General features: G+C 36.4%; 1 protein-coding gene across 4 annotated transcripts; it reads right to left on the bottom strand.

The window, feature by feature from the left end:
* Positions 1-6,304: 6,304 nt before the first annotated feature.
* LOC137728674 (protein PHR1-LIKE 2) lies at positions 6,305-9,219 on the bottom strand. Of its 4 annotated transcripts, none has more exons than XM_068467402.2 (6): positions 8,852-9,219; positions 8,396-8,472; positions 8,255-8,309; positions 7,539-7,608; positions 7,376-7,445; positions 6,305-7,058 (listed from the first exon to the last, which is right to left on the bottom strand). In XM_068467402.2, the coding sequence occupies exons 1-6, from the start codon at positions 9,042-9,044 to the stop codon at positions 6,588-6,590; spliced, it is 936 nt and encodes a 311-aa protein (XP_068323503.2). In that variant the 5' UTR covers positions 9,045-9,219; the 3' UTR covers positions 6,305-6,587. The 4 variants fall into 4 exon arrangements, with proteins under 4 accessions (XP_068323503.2, XP_088534918.1, XP_088534919.1 ...); XM_088678792.1 differs by having other exon boundaries at positions 7,367-7,445; positions 7,539-7,617; positions 8,852-9,197; XM_088678793.1 differs by having other exon boundaries at positions 7,539-7,617; positions 8,852-9,197.
* Positions 9,220-17,863: the final 8,644 nt, after the last annotated feature.

The following is a 17,863-nucleotide window of genomic DNA, read 5'->3' as shown; positions in this document are numbered from 1 at the left end:
CATATCAGCTTTGACATCTCAGTTGGAATAAATGGTATGTCATTTGTTACTGTTATATATATATTTGACATTTCCTTTAAAGATGGTCTAATATGCAACCTGCAAACTAGACGAAACTTGAATTCTCAATCCAATAATCCGTTGTCCAGAAACAGTGTTCATGCTACATAACCAGCCCTTGAGTTTCTTGTCTCAACAAGAACAAAAACAACTAACCTCAAGGAATCTGCTTGATAATATTCCGTCCCTTGCCCAAACAACAATTTGTATTTTTTCCGGCAATTTTGTCATCTTCCTTTGCCTCATTTTGGGAGCTGCACCTGTGTTTGGAGTTTACTCTTATCTTATTACAAAACTCATGTGATTCCCACTTGGCCACCTTTGGTTCTCTTCTATATAATTTAATTGTTATAAATACAAGAATTCCACTACTGGCCGGCTTGGAATTTGGAAAAACTAAAATACCATTGTGACATGACAAGCTTTTTTGCCTTGATTATATCAAAGAGACGAAATGGTAATTAGCATTTTGGATGTGTAGTTGCGAGAGAGCAGCACTCTGCTCTATTTCATGAGATCAATTTATTGAAACAATTTCTGTTGTGTTGTTTTTAATTCAATAATGTTGATGTGTTGTTTTTAAGAGTAATGTTATTCATACCATATTTTTGTATCATATTTTCATACCATCTTAGATGATATTTGATATAGGTAGTCACATCATTTGAATTAATTAGATTTTTAAATTTAGTTCATTATTTAATAAATTAATAATTAAGAAAAAATATGATGATTGTGGTATACGAGAAGTCTTTTTCTTTCATTTCCTTGGATTTTGCAAATTTTTCAAATGATGTGGCTGTCCACATTATATGCCACCTAAGGTGGTATAGAAATATGGTATAAAAACATCGTATGAATAACATTACTCTGTTTTTAATTCAATAAGAGTAATGTTATGCAGACCACATTTCTATACCACCTTAGGTGGCATCTGATGTGGACAACTGTGACATCCCGTCCCGGGATTATTAAAACGTACGTGTGAAATTACAATTTTACCCCTAGTGTGTTTTTCGTCAAGTTGTGGGGTTGTTTTGTGTGTTGTGGCATGTGTTGGGCCACACACACACACCTGCACACTCTCTGTCCTTCCCTTTCCCTCTGTCTCTTTCTCCTTCTGTCTTCTCCCTCTTCCCCGAGTCCTCTACCCTTCTTCTTCTTCCAAAAACGTACGGACCAACACACATACCCCTCAAACTGTGGTAGATCGAGGAAACCAAGGACACATTTGAGCTCGTGAGGTCGAGGGGAACACAACCGTATCATTTTCAGGTGAGAAACACATAGTTTTCACGTCGATTTGACGATGTCCGTTTTGAGTATTGTTCATGCAAAATTTATACGTTGAGTTTTTGAACTTTTGAAGCTTGTAGATGTGTTGGTGAGGTCCCAAGGAGCCTCGGAGTGCTTCGTTGGACAAAATTGGACGTCGGGATCGTCCTGTTCTAAGTTGGCCGGTTTTGGAGAAATTGCACATGTATAATCTCTTAGTTTTAGCCCTTAAAACTTGTTGGGACATGTTCTACTAGTCTAGGGCTTTCATTTGGTCCAAGAATCACGAAAAACGGATGAAAAATGAGCGAGAAAACCCAAGTTGCAGGTTTTCCCAGTTTCCGGCGCCGGCGACGTCGCCGGCGATCGAATGAAGAAGGCGACGGAATATTCCGTCAATTCTGACAGAATATTCCTAACGCCGTTAACGGATCCGGTTAGATTTAACGGAATATTCCGTCAGTTTGACGGAATATTCCTGACGGCGTCTGTTGACACCGTCAGTGTGCCTGGCACGTGGCCGCGCGTGGGGGGCGCGTAGGTCCGTGCCTGTGCTGGCGCGTGGGGGCGCGTGTGGGGTCCAAAAATTATTCTAAAAATATGGTTGTGATCCTGAGGTTGTGTAGAGCACGTTGGTATATTCATTTGTCCATTTTGAGCAATGTATGAGAAGTTATTACGAGAAACGGGTTATGTGCTTTAAAGTTAACGTTTTTATAGTTGTTTCGCATTTAGGTGACACGTACCCCGAGGACGAGCGTGCACACGCGAGGCAGGGGGGCTACGACCCTTCTACATACCAGTGAGTGGGCTTTTGTTTTCCGTATATACCTATATACATATTAATTCCCAGAAATTAGTATCAATGCTTCGTTATATGCCATTTCTTTTATATAATTTGTGGCTATGCATGAGTAGTGGCATATACGTTTAATTATATATTCATTTATGCATATGTTATATATATTTATATGTTGGTGCTGTGGAGGCATAGGTAAGTGCCAGGTAAGCGTTATTTAACGATTGCATTAAATAGTGGTTAGAGATGCTTAGAGAGCTCATAACCTGCACCCCCGGTGTTAGTGCTCCCGCCCAGAGTAGGGCACAGTCCTTCACGTGATGTTCACCTCCCGCACCACACGCTCAGTTTGGATCCAAGTTAGGTGCATAGGCCTGTCGTACAGACCACTTTAGGTGGTTCCGACTCGTAGGTGACCCGCGATTATTCGCCCAGTCTTCACGTGATCGTAGCACTTGTTTACACCCAGGCCTGTCGTACAGACCACTTTAGGTGGTTCCGACTCGTGGTCAGGTTTAGATATTGAGATTGAGATTTGAGCTCTACATACAGCCGTACAGGTCACGTTAGGTGACTCCGGCTGCCAGATGTTATGATGATGACATGATTTATACCTGGGCACTTACATATCATTATGAGGTTTTGACATGGCATATTCTCGAGCATGATTAGCATACCCTTGAGCATGTTTGGTATATCTATACATGCGTATATATGTTTATTTTCTGGGAAGTATACAGGTTTTACGGCGAGGGGTTATAATGTATTTTTGCTAAATGGTTTTCGAAAGCTTTGTTTTTGCCCACTCACGCTTTTGTTTTGCGCCCCTCCAGGTTCTAGTTGCTTAGTGTTGATGTATATTTCCTTCTTAATGCTAGAATATATTTAGTATAATGGCATAAGTAAGGGTGTCGAATCCACAGGGACTAATTGGACCTATGTAACTACTTGTTTGCAAGAAATCTAAGAAATGAATCAAACTAATCAAATTGAGCAGATTTGTTGTTGTTACTTAAAAGCATAAATAAAAGAAGTAAACACAACTAAATGAATCAACAACCAATATAACGAGATAGTATCAATGGAAATGAAACTAGGGATTCGATTTCACCATTGCTCAATTAAATCCATGTTTGTCAAGTTAGTTTATACTCATTCATCTACCTATTTCTTGAGTTTGTTTCACTTGGATATGATCAACCATATGATGTGTGGATTTGATCAAATGTCTCTAATCATGAGCCTAATTGTGATGTGCAACTTTGGTTCATAATCAAGATTATGTAATGTACAAGAAACTTTCATAAAACCAAAGGGAGTAACTCGGCAGGATGTGTGCTAAACACTCCCTTCATTCATTCACATATCTACCAAGATTATGCATGATGTGTGCTTTAATCTTGGCTACACAACTTAGTGATTAATTCAAATGATGATCAAACATTAAAATCAATACATTAAGTCACCATTAAAACAGAAAATGAAACAAGAAATAGATGGACAAAATGAGCATTCTAACTTAATTACATGGTAAACTTTGCAAGGTTACATCGAATCCCTAGAGGAAGCTTAGTTACAATTCATGTCTACAAAAGATTTAACATAAACATATGAAACATGAATGAACATAGAATTGATAAGAATGAACCCTTGAAGCCAAAACTGATGTTGAAGTCCTTGAAGAGTTCCTTGGTGTTGCTTCTCCAAATGTGGTGCGGATGAAGTAGATTGGTTTGGTTTGGATGGTTTCTGCCCTTAGGACAGAAATGGACAGAGAATGGAGTGAAGTAGGGGGGTTTTAGAGTGTGTAATGGACTGAAAATGAAGAAGGAACCTTGCGGATGGGAAAGGGGGAGAAAATGAGCAGTTTCTGTGAAAGGAAAAGAATGTAGAATGCAATGCAATGGAGAGGACGAATTAGAGTGAATGATGGACAGAAAATGGAGCAAAATAGAGTGTGTGTGATCCCCCAACAATCAGATTGGATCTAGGAGTTGTTTAACTCAGATGGCAGAGCATAATTCAGATGGAATGATGGGTTTCTGAGTGTAGTGGACGCATGGCTTGGACAACTCTGCAAGTATGTGTTTTGTTTAATCAAAATGCATGTGTTCTTGCTGCAACAAGTGAGTGGAACTTGTTTAATCACAATGCATGTGAATTTCTGAAATGTGGAATGGAGAAAGGTGATGGAATGCACGGGCAGATTCTGAATCATGCATGTGAATGCATGTTTTGGTATTAGAGTTGCATAATTTGACTTGGAATCACATGGAAACGCACGGTTAGGTTGTGATCATGCATGTGAATGCATGTTTTGGTGTTGAAACCACATAATCTGATTTCAATGCTTGCTTTGTTTAGAATCACTCAATATGGCCGAATTGCACCATTTAACACTTCACATCTTTTCTGGAATGTTTTTACTTCATTTGCCTTCCCATTGATCTTAGTACACACTTGGCTGCACACTAACACAAAACAATGTAAAACGCAACTAGTTTAATCCAAAACATCACAAAGACGCCAAATAAGGGAGATGTAGATGCATGCAAAATATGACTTATCACTTAGCCGTTGCGGTGGTTTCCCTTGAGAGTTTTTCGGCGTTCTGACAGACACTCCACATTGTAGGGTCGCCTTCGGGCGTACTACTGTTATCGTTTTGCTCAGACTGCTCTAGACCTGCTCTGATTTTGTATATCACTTACTAGCACTCATATTAGTACCTCGTATGCTAGTTTTAAATTATTCGTACTTTTATATTACTACTTTATTAGCTTCCGCACGTGCACATGGCTACGTCACCTTGGTGTGACGGCCAGCACGCTCCGATCTTGGTCGGGGTGTGTCAACAACCATATCATTTGAAAAATTTGCAAAACCCAATAAAAAGTAGGAGAAAGACTCCCCGTATACTATAATCATCATTTAATTACTAGTTTTTCTTAATTATTAGTTTATTAAATAATGAACTAAATTAAAAAATCTGATTAATTCACATGACGTGATTGTTTAAATCAAATATCATCTAAATTGGTTTGAAAATGTGGTACAAAAATATGGTATAAATAACATTACTTATTCAATAATGTCGGGCAATGGAAAATTTTAAAAAGGTATTGGTGTATGAAACAAATTTACGCATAACATCATATTAAACAAAGAGAATACGTGACGGTTATTTCATGTAAGTATTCTTTCTTTTAATAATCTTAATAATATAGAAATCACATTCACTTTCTCTTATTCTTATATATTGGAGAGGAAAACAGGTGCTATTTACATTGTAAAAAGATAAGAGTGTATGATTATTTACTTTTTTGTCAGATATAGTAAAAAAAATATTTTAATATTTAAAATCGTATTTAGCCATTCACCAATTCGTGTCTATGATACAATCGAGGCAATGTAGCTTTTCATCTCATGAAATTTTGGAATCTAGCCATTTTAAAACCGGCCGTCTTGCCTTTTTTTTTTTCTAATTTTTTTTATTTATTTAGCTGATATACTTATAGCTTTCGTCTTTGAGTTGAATTTTTTCCATGCGGTTATGCAGTTTCGGTAGCCTATGAGGTTATAGCGTTTGCTCCGAGTCAAACATTACGCCAAATCAGAACCACTAACCCCAATGAATGCATTTGTGAGAGTTCGAATTTAAGTTGGAGGATCCAACTCTTTTCTTGCTTTCCAGTAGACCTTTCCATTAGACCAACTCCTTGGAGTTGAATAGTTTATTGAAATTGGTATATAAGACAAATTTAGAGAACGAGTCATTAACGCTAATTCTGAGAGAATTTCATCAAAATTAAGTATGTGAAGTGTCTCGATTTACTTCTTAGAGGCCTCTTTGTGCGTTTCATGTGCTTAGTTTTGCCGATAATTCTCACATAGATGGTCTGAAGGACCAGTGCTAGACACATATTATCAAATTCGAATACTAATTAATGAATTTTCTAGTTATATTTAATTTGAAGATATTGTATTTAAGAATAATACAAGTGGTATATTAATTTGGTGGTTAAAATCTTCCTTTTTAACCCATTTTGTCACGGATTTCAACCTTCTTTTGTGACTAGATTAGATTAGTGATATCATTTGTAATTAAAAAAAAAGGCAAGAATTGTCCAATATACAAACGCTAGCATTCATTTGTTGGACAACAAAACATGTAAACATTCATTTCTTCATTCAACAGTTCCAATTCAATCCAATCCTGACACTAAACGAAGCCATACACCACAATATTCTCAAGTCTCAACCACTACCGTTCATCATTTAGTTATCGTGTACTTGCACCGCATTATATTTAAGCCACTAGTATGTTGAATTTACAGTTCGAGAGTTGAGACAACTGGCTCACTTTCAATTCCAGCCAACCAAATGGGCAAGAACATATTGTAACGCAAGAGTGAACAAAAGGATCTCGCTGTGGTCATGTTTAAATTCTGCCCTACATGCCATACCTAACAATCCCACGAGGAGGATCAATTGGGGCTATATTAATCTCTTGGGTTCTCACCTTGGCTTCGCCCCAAACTAAAGATCCATTGCCGGTGTCCAAGCTCAACATTCTTTTTTTCCCACCACCTGGAGATCCTTCCAAGGTCAGTCCTCCAGGGCTCTCATGTGACGTGAGGCAGCTTTCAGTGGAGCAATCAGCTCTCTGGGTATGGATACTAATTGGCAGCTCTTCATCTGGACCATGAACCCCAACTACATCTGTGGATTGCAATGTGTAGAAGCCAAGCATGTCAATGGAGGAACCTTTTGGGTTCTTATTTCCCGACCCATGACATTTATGGCTGTCTGTATCAGTAACTGAACCTCCAATGAATTGATCAGCAAGCATCTTACAAGCTCTCTCAAGCATGGCCATATATCTTCGTTCTGCATCCTGGCGAATCTGCAAGTGCTTCTCAGCCTACAATAACAATGGTAAAAAGTTCTTACTTCCTGGTAGATACTAACTTTGGCATTTAAACTATCACAAACACATATCCTGAGCAATACTATACCAAAAGCAACGCCACAAGTTAGTCAAACAAAATGCAAAAAGGGCTCAAAATTGCAATTGTGCCTTCCATCTTTAAAGTAAAGCCAAAGGTTATGAACTTATGGTAATCAGGTCCACTTCCAAACACACATGCTTAACTATACCTCTTCACACAAAAAAAAAAAAGGTCTAGAAAATGGGAAAATAGAAAACACGCGCACACAATTCATTTTCACCTGCATTACCTCAACTTGCACATGTAATTTACTTTGCACTTCCATCTGTGCTCGCAATGCCTCCTTAACTTCATAACCCCTGAAGATGACATTTTTGGCAAAACCAAACATTTAATGTAAAATGACCTATTAAGCATCAAAAGGTTCTGAGAAAGGAGGAAATCTCTCTTACTCATTCAAATCAGAAGTTGGCAAATTTGGTGAAGAATTACCGGTACCAGGGCTTTCTAGAAGGTAGGAAGCTGACAATCCTCACAATGATTGGCAAAACAAGTCAGACACATAATTTAAGATTCCATTCACAAAATACACCTTTTAGAGGGCTTTAAAATAGGCATCAATAAAATATAAAATATGGTTATCCTAGAGGTAGCAAGGGTGGGGAAGAAAGAGCGAGCACTTATTGTTGGAAAGTTGTACTGCATCCTTAAGAGTTTTAAGTTTTTGGGAACACAAGTAAACCAACAAAAATAGGTCCCAGAGTAGAAGATTGTGGGTTCAAGTATTGCTAGTGTAACCTCCCAAATTGATATTTAAACTTAGTTTTCTGTGTTGAGCTCTCTTGTATTACAATGAGGCTGCATGTAAAGAAAGTGTCAGGGCGAAAAAGAATTGTCATCTCACAATACAGAAGAGGAAACTTAGTTGGCTTATCAATGTTCTTGGTTGTAAGGATAAGTTTGCTACAAGTTTTGTCCTTGGTTGTAAGGATAAGTTAGCTACAAGTTTTGAGGGAAGTTCGAGTTTTGTCAAGGGCCTACATGTCAACCTCCCTTCTTTCATACTGTAAAAAACATATTCCATTGGGAGAAAACTCAACAAAACTTTGGGGAACTAAACTAGCACCAAATATGAAAGGGCCACAAAGAAAGTTATAAGAAAACGTACCATCCTTGGATATATCGGTCATATCCTTCCCTGATTGCTTACCTAGTCTGTATTTCTGAAATGCAGCAAGAAACAATAAGTCGGTACAAGTGTTTGTACTTTGGTAACACCATGATCATTGATTAAGTAAAAAAAATAAACCTGCAGGTGACTCTTCAAATGAAAAAGTGTGAGGCCCTTGACATTCATTGTCCGCATAATAGCCTTTGGCGTAGCTTCTGCAAATAATTGAAGCTCTCATCATAATCCTAAACAGGTTGAAGATTCAAGGACTAGCAGCCAACTTAGAATTTAGAAAGCAAAGCAGCTCTGATGAGATCCCTCTGATTCTAATTTGTGACTGAATCACACACGCGCGCGCGCGCGGGCAGCAGGCTAGCAGCCCAAGCCTCAAATTCAATCTTTATTAATTGCTTGTTGAAACAAGCTTCAATTCAATTCAACGTTGTAGTATTATAGGCACAGCCGCAGAGCAGAGGCATAGCACAGGCAGAGAAGAAGAGGTGAAAGGGATCTGAGTTCATCTAATCAAAACCCTACCAAATAATAATAAAAAATTAAATAAGTTAAAAGAGAAGGGGGAAAAGGAAGTCTGACTGGAGGAACCGCCGAGCTGAGTGACGGCATCGACAAATCGTTCGTGAAGGTCAGCCGTCCAACGAAGACGGGGTTTGGGATCGGAAGTTAAAACGAGACAAGGATCTCCACCTCCCCTGTGACTGTGACCTTGCATTTGCATATCTTCCCCACCAACCATGCCTCCTCCTTCGTGCATCAGTCCCGGAAACATCTTCCTCCCTCCCTCTCTCTCCCTCCAAATCCTCTCTCAAATCCCAATCTCCACAACCAGAGTTGTTTTTCTCCCCTCTTGCTTGACTGGGGCCTGGGCGTTGGTAATGGTAATGGGGAATTTTGTGGATAGTGAAAGATAAAAAGCAGAGGCAAAGGTGAAAAGATGAAGCCGTAATACTTAACTACTAGTTTGGTCCTAAGCTAATTTTATTAAAAATAGGTATAAAAAAAAATAATAATAAAAAAAAAAAGATAAGCTATAAAAAGTGTTTGATAAAGCAAAGGTGAAAAGATGAAGCCGTAATACTTAACTACTAGTTTGGTCCTAAGCTACTTTTATTAAAAATAGGTATAAAAATAAAAAATAAAAAAAAGATGCTATGAAAAGTGTTTGATAAATAATTAAAATCAGTTTATTTTCATAATTTTTGGGTGAAAAAAAACTGAAAACGTGAAGTACAGCACAGTATAAGTAGTTTTTTTTCAAAGTTCAGCAATATCAAACCAGCTCGCGTGTCCTCGCCCACTCACAAAAAACACACTGATTTGTCAGGCTCATCCTTTCTCAAAGTTTAGTCTCATCCTTCTCCAATGGTAATGAGTTGAGTTTCTTAATACTACCTTACCGAGGTGGGGAAATCGTTAGTGGATAAAACTTTTATCTTTACTATAGGTCTGTTAGTAAAGTGATGATTTGCACACACTGGTTAGCTGTAGTGAGACATTTGAAAAAGAAGTGAAAAAGTAGTTTGAAATTAAAACAGTAGTAGCAAGGCCTAAAGGAGATGCAGCAATTGGCTTTGACAAATCTTTGATTTGGAAGTCTAGAGTTTATTGCATTCCTTGGAAGATGATATTGTTTCAATCTTGAAATTGCAGGTATCTAAAATCACTGAAGAAGGTGTGATTATCTCTCAACTCTACTCTTTGAAGACTTTCTGGGGTTTCTCTGCTTTTGAAAATCCAACATTGGCACTAAAGGATCATAGTAGCTGGATGGCTGCACAGCTTCTAAACATGAAACAACCAGCGAGGATCCAAGTTGAAATTTGTTGTGTTTCTGCAGTTGGAGCCATGAACTTGTAACATTGTTTACACCCGGAATATATTTCTTGGCGGCTGGTTGGTTTTTAATAACTTTTTAGAGATAATGCATCATTTTCTTTATTTCTGTGTTGCAACATCCAACAAAAATGAACTGATTGTAGTGATATTTAACAGTCATTTGGAATGTGTCAACTATTATAACTGTGAATTGTGTGCAACAATTTCATTTTGCAACGGATTACGTCGTATTGATACATGTTATGAAAGTTTATGACTAAATATGATTTGTTATGAAAGTTCATGAAATAATACCCTTTGGTGTTTTTTGGATGCCCACTTGTAATATGTTATGAAATAATACCCAAAACCCTAGTGATGACCAAGAAGTTGCCACATGGCAATAAGAAATAAAAAATATATATAATATGAGAAATTCATATAAAATAGGGAAAAATTGAAAAAAATATTTCGGAAGTTGCTGTGGTCTTGTTGCAGGGTGCTCACTGTTTTGATGGTAAAAAAAACTTGAGAAAAGTTGTATCAAACAAATCACAAGGTATCACATGGCATATACTAAATAAAAAAAAAGTTATCACCGACTCCTTGAATCGTGCTTGTCAATAAATAAGCATAAAACCTCGATTACGAGTTGAAATCAAATAAGAGAAGTTCATAAATGTTAGACTGGGTACTTGGTGTTTGTCTTGTTACATGATACACTTGTACAAGTTTTATGATTTGTAGCCTAAGTGCACCTTCTTGGCCAAATACCATGTTCATGACACCAATTTGGCATATTAAATGTAACACATCAAAGGCATCATGTCCTCGGTCACATACCAATCAATGAAATATTTTTTGGGTTTCTAAATTATTTATTCTGAATTTTATTAATTTCAACCTCCCCCTAAAAACAATGTTCATGGAAGTTGTTAATGCACAAAATCAGATAGATTTTGGAACAATGTAAAGTGTTAAGTTTGTGAGTTTCGCACGGTTGCTCCGGTCACCTAATGAGGATAATATGTAAAGAGATAAATATAGGGAAGCAAACACAAGAGATGTACGTGGTTTACCCTAAGTTGGGCTACGTCCACGAGGCTAGAGGAGTTCTGATTAATAGTAAAGAGTTTACACAATGCATAAGTTCAAGTATAATCATCATTAGTGAGTTATAATGACGAGTTTAAGTACAATAATAGAATTAGGGATTAATTCTAGGAGAATGGCCTCATTTTATAGTCGATGAGAGTTTCTAGCTTCTGTCTAGGGTCGATGTGGGACTCTTGGAGCTTTATTACGATGTTGACACATGTCGTGTCGTGATTGGCCTCCTAGTTGGAGAGAAATTTTTGTGCTTCGGCATGGGTGTCTCAACACAAATCCTTCAATGGGTCCTTAAATGTATGAAGTTAATTGATGCTCGGTAGTTTCAAGATTCGTGAAGTATGGTACAAACAAAAGTTTCTATGATTTTAAAAATCCGATTGATGATGTAATCATTGCCATAGCGTAGAGAATACGATCACGAGCGTTGTTACAATTTTTTAAATATTTTCACACTTGTAAATTAATTATTATGATTTATTTATTTATTTTCAATCTCCTAAAACACTACTCATGAGAGTTTGAAGGGTTTTAAAAATTCGGACGGATCAACGTCAAAGCGTAGAGGATGTGATCACAAGTGTTTGCATTTTTTTTTTTCTAATTTTTTACACTTGTAAATTAATTATTATGAATTTTTTAACGTGCTTTAGTATTTTGTAGGAAAAATCAAATTAAATTAAAAATTTATAATAATTAGTTTACAGGGTTTGGTCGTGGATGAGAAGATGGCAAAAGAGATAATATAATTGGGTATAAACAATTTTTTTTAACACAAAATAATTAAATTTAACAATGTTAAGTCTTGGTTAAGTTAAAGGACACGTGTCGAAAAAAATATCAAGGAGACATTAAGGAGAGAAATAATTGGGGACAGCGGATCCATGGCAATAGAAGTAGAGATAGAAAGGAAAAGAGAAGGGAGCAGAGAGGGACATTAATGAAAGTGGATAAAAACTGCAGAGAGACGAAGAGACCCAGTTTTACTGTAAGCTTGCTTTGATTGATTTATTTTCAGCCGTTTAAATCATATGTAACGACTTATATTTGTCTGCACTAAGGCCATCTCCAGTCGAGCCGATCATAGGGTCATATGCCAAAAGATAACCTTTTTGACACAAAATCCATCGCAATGGAGGTCTGGGCCAAAAAATCTTGGGACCCATCGGGGCAAAATTGTGAAATCCTGTTCCTGGATTTTACTATTATAATCTACGTATTGATATTATTAAAATTTTATGTTATTTTTCGGGAATTTATATTAATTTATTTGAATTTAGATTTTAATTAAACTAATTGCGAAGTTTGAAGTTTGGAAATTAATTAATTTAAAATATGTAGACCTTTCGAGGTCACAATTAATGTTTTCGAATAAATCTCGAAACTACGAGCGCGTAGGCGAAAACCGTTTGTGAGTCCGGATTATAATGGTATAATTACAGACATTTGAAGCTGTTTTTCTAAACTTTAGATTTTAAGTTATTTAAACTCTCACCTTGTGGGAAAGAGGGTGAATCAGATTAGTGATTGTGGACCTATTAGACAAATGGCAGGAGGTCAATTAGGCATGTGTATTTGTGGACCAATCAGAAAATAAGGGGAGGAAGGCAGCAACCAATCAGAGAGGAGGGGGGAGAAAATAAAAATCCCGACTCTCCTTTAGAGGAACTCTCTGGAACTCTCTTTGTTTTCTACTTCCAGATGATCTCATCAACTCCAAGGGGGAAGAAGGAAAAAGGATTCTCAAAAACTGAAATCCCGAGAATTGTAAAATATTGAGGGGGAAGTCCACACTCTCACTCTTGCTCTGAGGCAAAGCCGCAAAGGGAGAATCTCGTTTCAATTTGCAGCGGTGGTCATTCAATTGCAACAGCAACGACAAAGGGTGCTGGCAAGTGGTGAGGTTTTTTTATAAATTTAGAATTCTGTTGATCTGTATGATTGTGGTTGTTGATATTTTTGGGTGCTGAAGAGTGAAACTATGGGTGCTAGCAAGTGGATATTTTTGGTTGAGTAGATAAATTCATGTATGCTTGCAAGGTGTTTGATTTAATACCCAAGAGAACTTATGCTTAGTTTATTCTATTAAATTGTTGTAAGTGGATGCTGAAACTTAATTGTTAGTAAACGACCAAATGTTAATGCGGATCTTTATTAAGTTCTATTATTGATAAGGTTATTAAATTGAGCTAAACCAAACCACTGTTTTGTTATATTGATTAACAAGTAAATGGTATTACCTTCTGGATTCAGAGTTCTGTTATATGAAATGCTTCTTTCGTTACCAAGCATCTAGACCTAGAAGAGAATTCTAGTTGAAATTGAAGGAAAATTTGTGAAAAACAAGTTCATTTGAGCAACATCAACAACATGCAATTAATAATTAAAAGGCGGAATCATGTTTTTATGCACTTAAAAACAAAACTTAACCCATGAACTTCAAAGCCTAGTAGATAGGTGAACCAAGACTCAACTCAAAATAAAGTGAGTTGAGAAATCAATACCTTTGTAGATTCCTCTTTGCATAAGCAAAGGCTAATCACCCAAAGAGAGGGCCTTCATTCCTTGCATCTTAGATCCATGGATTTAGATGGATGAAAAGGTTTCTCCAAGTTCCCAAAATTGAAAACCTCTAAGTCTCCACACCAAGGCATATTGTAGAAGAAATGAGTGACCTTGGAGGAGTTTGATTGCTAGATGATCCCTCCAAGGTGGCTGAAATTTTAGAGAGAAAGGAGAGCTTGTGTTCTCATCCTTTCCCCAAAAATTACCCTTAATGAATTTTGGCTATTAAGTCATACTTATTCCTTAATTCATTTGAGTGGCAAACTTGTAAATAAGTCCAAAACCACTCCTTCTTTAACATGGGATTTATTGGGCTATTTGGGCCTTTGTGAATCATTATTCATTAAGTTGTCACACAACTTAAGTCAATGGACTTGACGTTCGAAGCCCATTGGGCCTTAAGGTCCAAAACTATCCCGAGGTCTTTTAACGAACTTATTCGTTTGATTAATAATCATATTAATTAATCCTTGCCATAAATAATTAAACCATTTAATTATTATTACTCATCTCCGTTGAATCTTCAATCTCTACCTTACACGGTGTACGATCCATTAGGTTCCTTTTAGCGAGGCAGTGGGCGATTCAAACTCTTTCAAATCGATTGTGAATTGGAACTTACTTTCAATTCTCCCGTTAGTGATAATACACTTTTAGGGCTTCCACAAACCATGGTTGATGCCTAGCAGCATGTCATGGTTACCCAAGCTAATCAGAAGAGGTGGATAACCTATTCAGTTTTAGGATTACAAATGCAATACGGTCTTTCTCTAATACAATACTCTTGACCACATTGTTTGGTTTGATAGTTTATTCATGTCTACTATCCAATGTGAGTCTTGTGCTTATATGATTACCTTGAATGTGATTTGGAACACATTCCTAAATCTCATTCATACTCTGGCCAGAGATTCTAAATCATATCATAGAGTATTCTCCCTCAAAAAGTTTGAAGGTTAGAGATCCCTTGTTACGCATTCACTTGTCTCCATGGCTAAGTGGCTTAACCCCAACGATGCCGTGGACACCCTCCTGATGGAGTAACTTTGACATAATCAAAGATTAAGGACCTAACCACAAGTCAACTGTGATGCCTCAGGTCAAAAGACTAATTTGCATTATCCCAACCATGAGTTCTCATGTGACATGAATATGAGAACTCTTCGTTGATCGTGTTCAGTGAACTCATTCTCTATTGAGCACCTACGTACTTGTCTTGATGTCACACACACCAATGACTCGAGACTAGTCACTCTCCCTGAGAGAAGACATAGCACGTACTGATCTTAACGGACTGTCAATGCCCAATTGACAATCCTATGATCAGGAACGTTTAGGATGTGTCAACGAAAGAATGGTCTCATGAATCTAACTTCTTTAGATCACATTCTTCCAATCACGTATTCCTTGGACTTATCGTTTAAGCATATAACATTTATATGAGACGGCTCAAACAATAATCTTTGCCCTTTACATTAAACTAGATTAGTTTAACATGTGAAATGTCCATAAAGTATCATCATATGATTGGTTTTAGGGCACATTTCCAACAATCTCCCACTTGCACTAGAGCCAATCAGCTTAGTCATCAGTGATGATACCTTTTCTGTAGTCATTTCATAAATGGCTGAGTAGTAGGCCTAGACAATGGATATCTATATGTTATCCATAGAAGCAACCTTGAGAATAACGACGTCACCATTATACATGATTCTCAATCATGTGGTTTAGTCTCTCATTTGAGTTCGGACCTTGATGAGACCTTGATTCCCTGGCTTGAGCTATCGCCCCATTAGTGTCATACACTTTCTGGTTGGAATCGAATGGAGAGTTCACAAATGAACTTTCCCATCCAAACAACAATGTTGTGAGCTTCTATATGGCAATATATTTTGCATACATGATGGAACACATTAAAGTCATTACTTTTAACGTTTCCACCTAAATATCTCTTTAGTCATAATAAAGAGATATCTCATTATCACTTCATTCATAATGAAGAGATATTCTATGATGGATTAGATTCATAATCTAATACATTTACGCTTCCATTACGTTACTCTAATTCTTCTTCATTCTTGAGGAATCCATCCTTAGTATTTCTTAAATACCTAATGATTCACTTGACAGTTGCCATGGTTCTGATCCTGGGCTTGCACTGATATCATCTTGTACTGTTCTAGGTACAACTTATATCAATGTTTTCATACAATATGAAATACATAAATCACCTTTCTGCGTACGCATAAAGGATTCTATTTACACATTATTTATTTGGGAGTCAAAGGGTACATTCCCTTTGAGAAGAACAACTTCCTAGTCTCACTAGAATTGTCATTCTAATTGAAGTTTATCATCATATGAGAAACTTCCTAGCATCTCTTGTCTATTTTAGGGATTGATATAATCCAATTATATCTTGAAATATATCATTATAGATTTCCATCCCATAGACTATATCTCCCATATACATTCTATCATTATAGAATGTTTAAAGTCATAACTTTAACGATGAAGAATTCCTTTCATTTTCAAAATTAATATATATCATGTATATATATTCAAATTTAGGAATATGATTAACTCCCACTAATCTTTTGTAAACCTAGTAAACAAAAGATTCATTTACATCTTTATGAGAAATCAAACGATTTGATCCTTTTTCTCATAAGATGCTTATAGCTCCCACTAAGTGTAGTCATAAGGATTTTCATTCTTATTTCTTTCGAATTAAGAGGTGTAACTCTATGACATAGTCATAAAGTTCAAACCATTCAACTGAGACGATTTATAAATCCTTCTCGACTACCTTGGAGCTTGTGGTGTAGGAACTGGTTGTTATATTTGTTGATCATATCAAACAAATATTGCTTATTAGCACACAACCCCAAATCTTAACATGTTTAAGATTTGTCTTTCTTTCCAACTACATCTTATGGAGTTATGAAAATTTTGGAAGATCTTCTAATTGACAATCATATTGTTTTAGAAGTATATATATCCTATATATGGGTAATAGATAACATCCAACGAACTAAATTTTATTCAAGTTCGTTTTTCTCCTAATGGAGAAATTCATTATCTTATGATGCCATTTTCCTTGATATCTTTCAAGGAAACTCATCTAAAGTGTTATCTTTCCTTGGATCAAATCCAAGGAGGTAAATACTTTAGACGTCTTACTCATCAACTTACATTTCTTGAATTCTTTGAAACCTTTTGCAAAGTATTCGGACTTGTGTTTATTCAAAATAAACTATAGTCCAACCGAGAGTGATCTTCGGTGAATGTCATACAACATGAGTAGTATTATGTTGTGGACAAGTGCCACTAATATCTAAGTGAATTAACCTCAACAACTTTGTGATTCTTTCTTCTTTCCAAAAGAATAAAGATTCGAACATTTCGCCTCTATACAATTTTAACAAGAAGGTATTGGATCCGGATCTAACGATCCAAAGCATCCATCTATGACCAACTCGTAACTTATGTTTTAGTTTATCACAACTCAGTTGGGATTAGTCACTACCTTGCAACCTTTTGGGTTTTAAGCATCATCGTATTCTAAACAGTTAAACTACCACATCATCTTTACTATAGAGACAACCAATTAAATTACAATAATCTAATTATTGATTAATAAAGAACAATGTTTTGTCAAACAAAACATTTATCCATCTCTACTATAGTGACGGATTTAAGTTCCTTAAAATTGGAATGTAAAGACAATCTTTAGTGTTTTCCAATTTCTTTGGTAGTTCATATGAGGAAGTAAGTACAATCCGCTTTCGCAGAGATCTATATTTTATTCACTTTCCGAATGTGAAGTACTTTCTCTTCTCTCATTAATCTTCTACTTTTTATTAGCACACTTTTACAACAATTGTAAAACATAGTTGCTAATATAGAATCATGTATTCAAGTAGAAGAACCAACTGTTTTGAACTATTTCAAGAACATATTACAACACCTTCGAAAGGTGTGTTCTTGACACTTGCAAGACATTTCTTGCAAATACCCCTTCCAATGTCCATCCTTTCATAAAGAAAGTTTGTTCCCTTGGAGTTATTTTGCCTTCTTCATTTGACTTCTCCTTTG

The sequence above is a fragment of the Pyrus communis genome, chromosome 10 (genome assembly GCF_041283825.1).
Source record: "Pyrus communis isolate YQ-2024b chromosome 10, ASM4128382v1, whole genome shotgun sequence".
Lineage (NCBI taxonomy): Eukaryota > Viridiplantae > Streptophyta > Magnoliopsida > Rosales > Rosaceae > Pyrus > Pyrus communis.
Note: the sequence above shows the minus strand (reverse complement) of the source record. Positions and strands in the feature narration are given on the sequence as shown.

Coding starts and splice junctions, on each gene's coding strand:
- LOC137728674 (XM_088678792.1), bottom strand. CDS start 9,044: ATGTTTCCGGGACTGATGCACGAAGGAGGAGGCATGGTTGGTGGGGAA. Junction 7,446..7,538: donor CCAACTTCTGATTTGAATGA/GTAAGAGAGATT, acceptor TGTCATCTTCAG/GGGTTATGAAGTTAAGGAGG. Junction 7,059..7,366: donor TGCAAGTTGAGGTAATGCAG/GTGAAAATGAAT, acceptor TTGTTATTGTAG/GCTGAGAAGCACTTGCAGAT.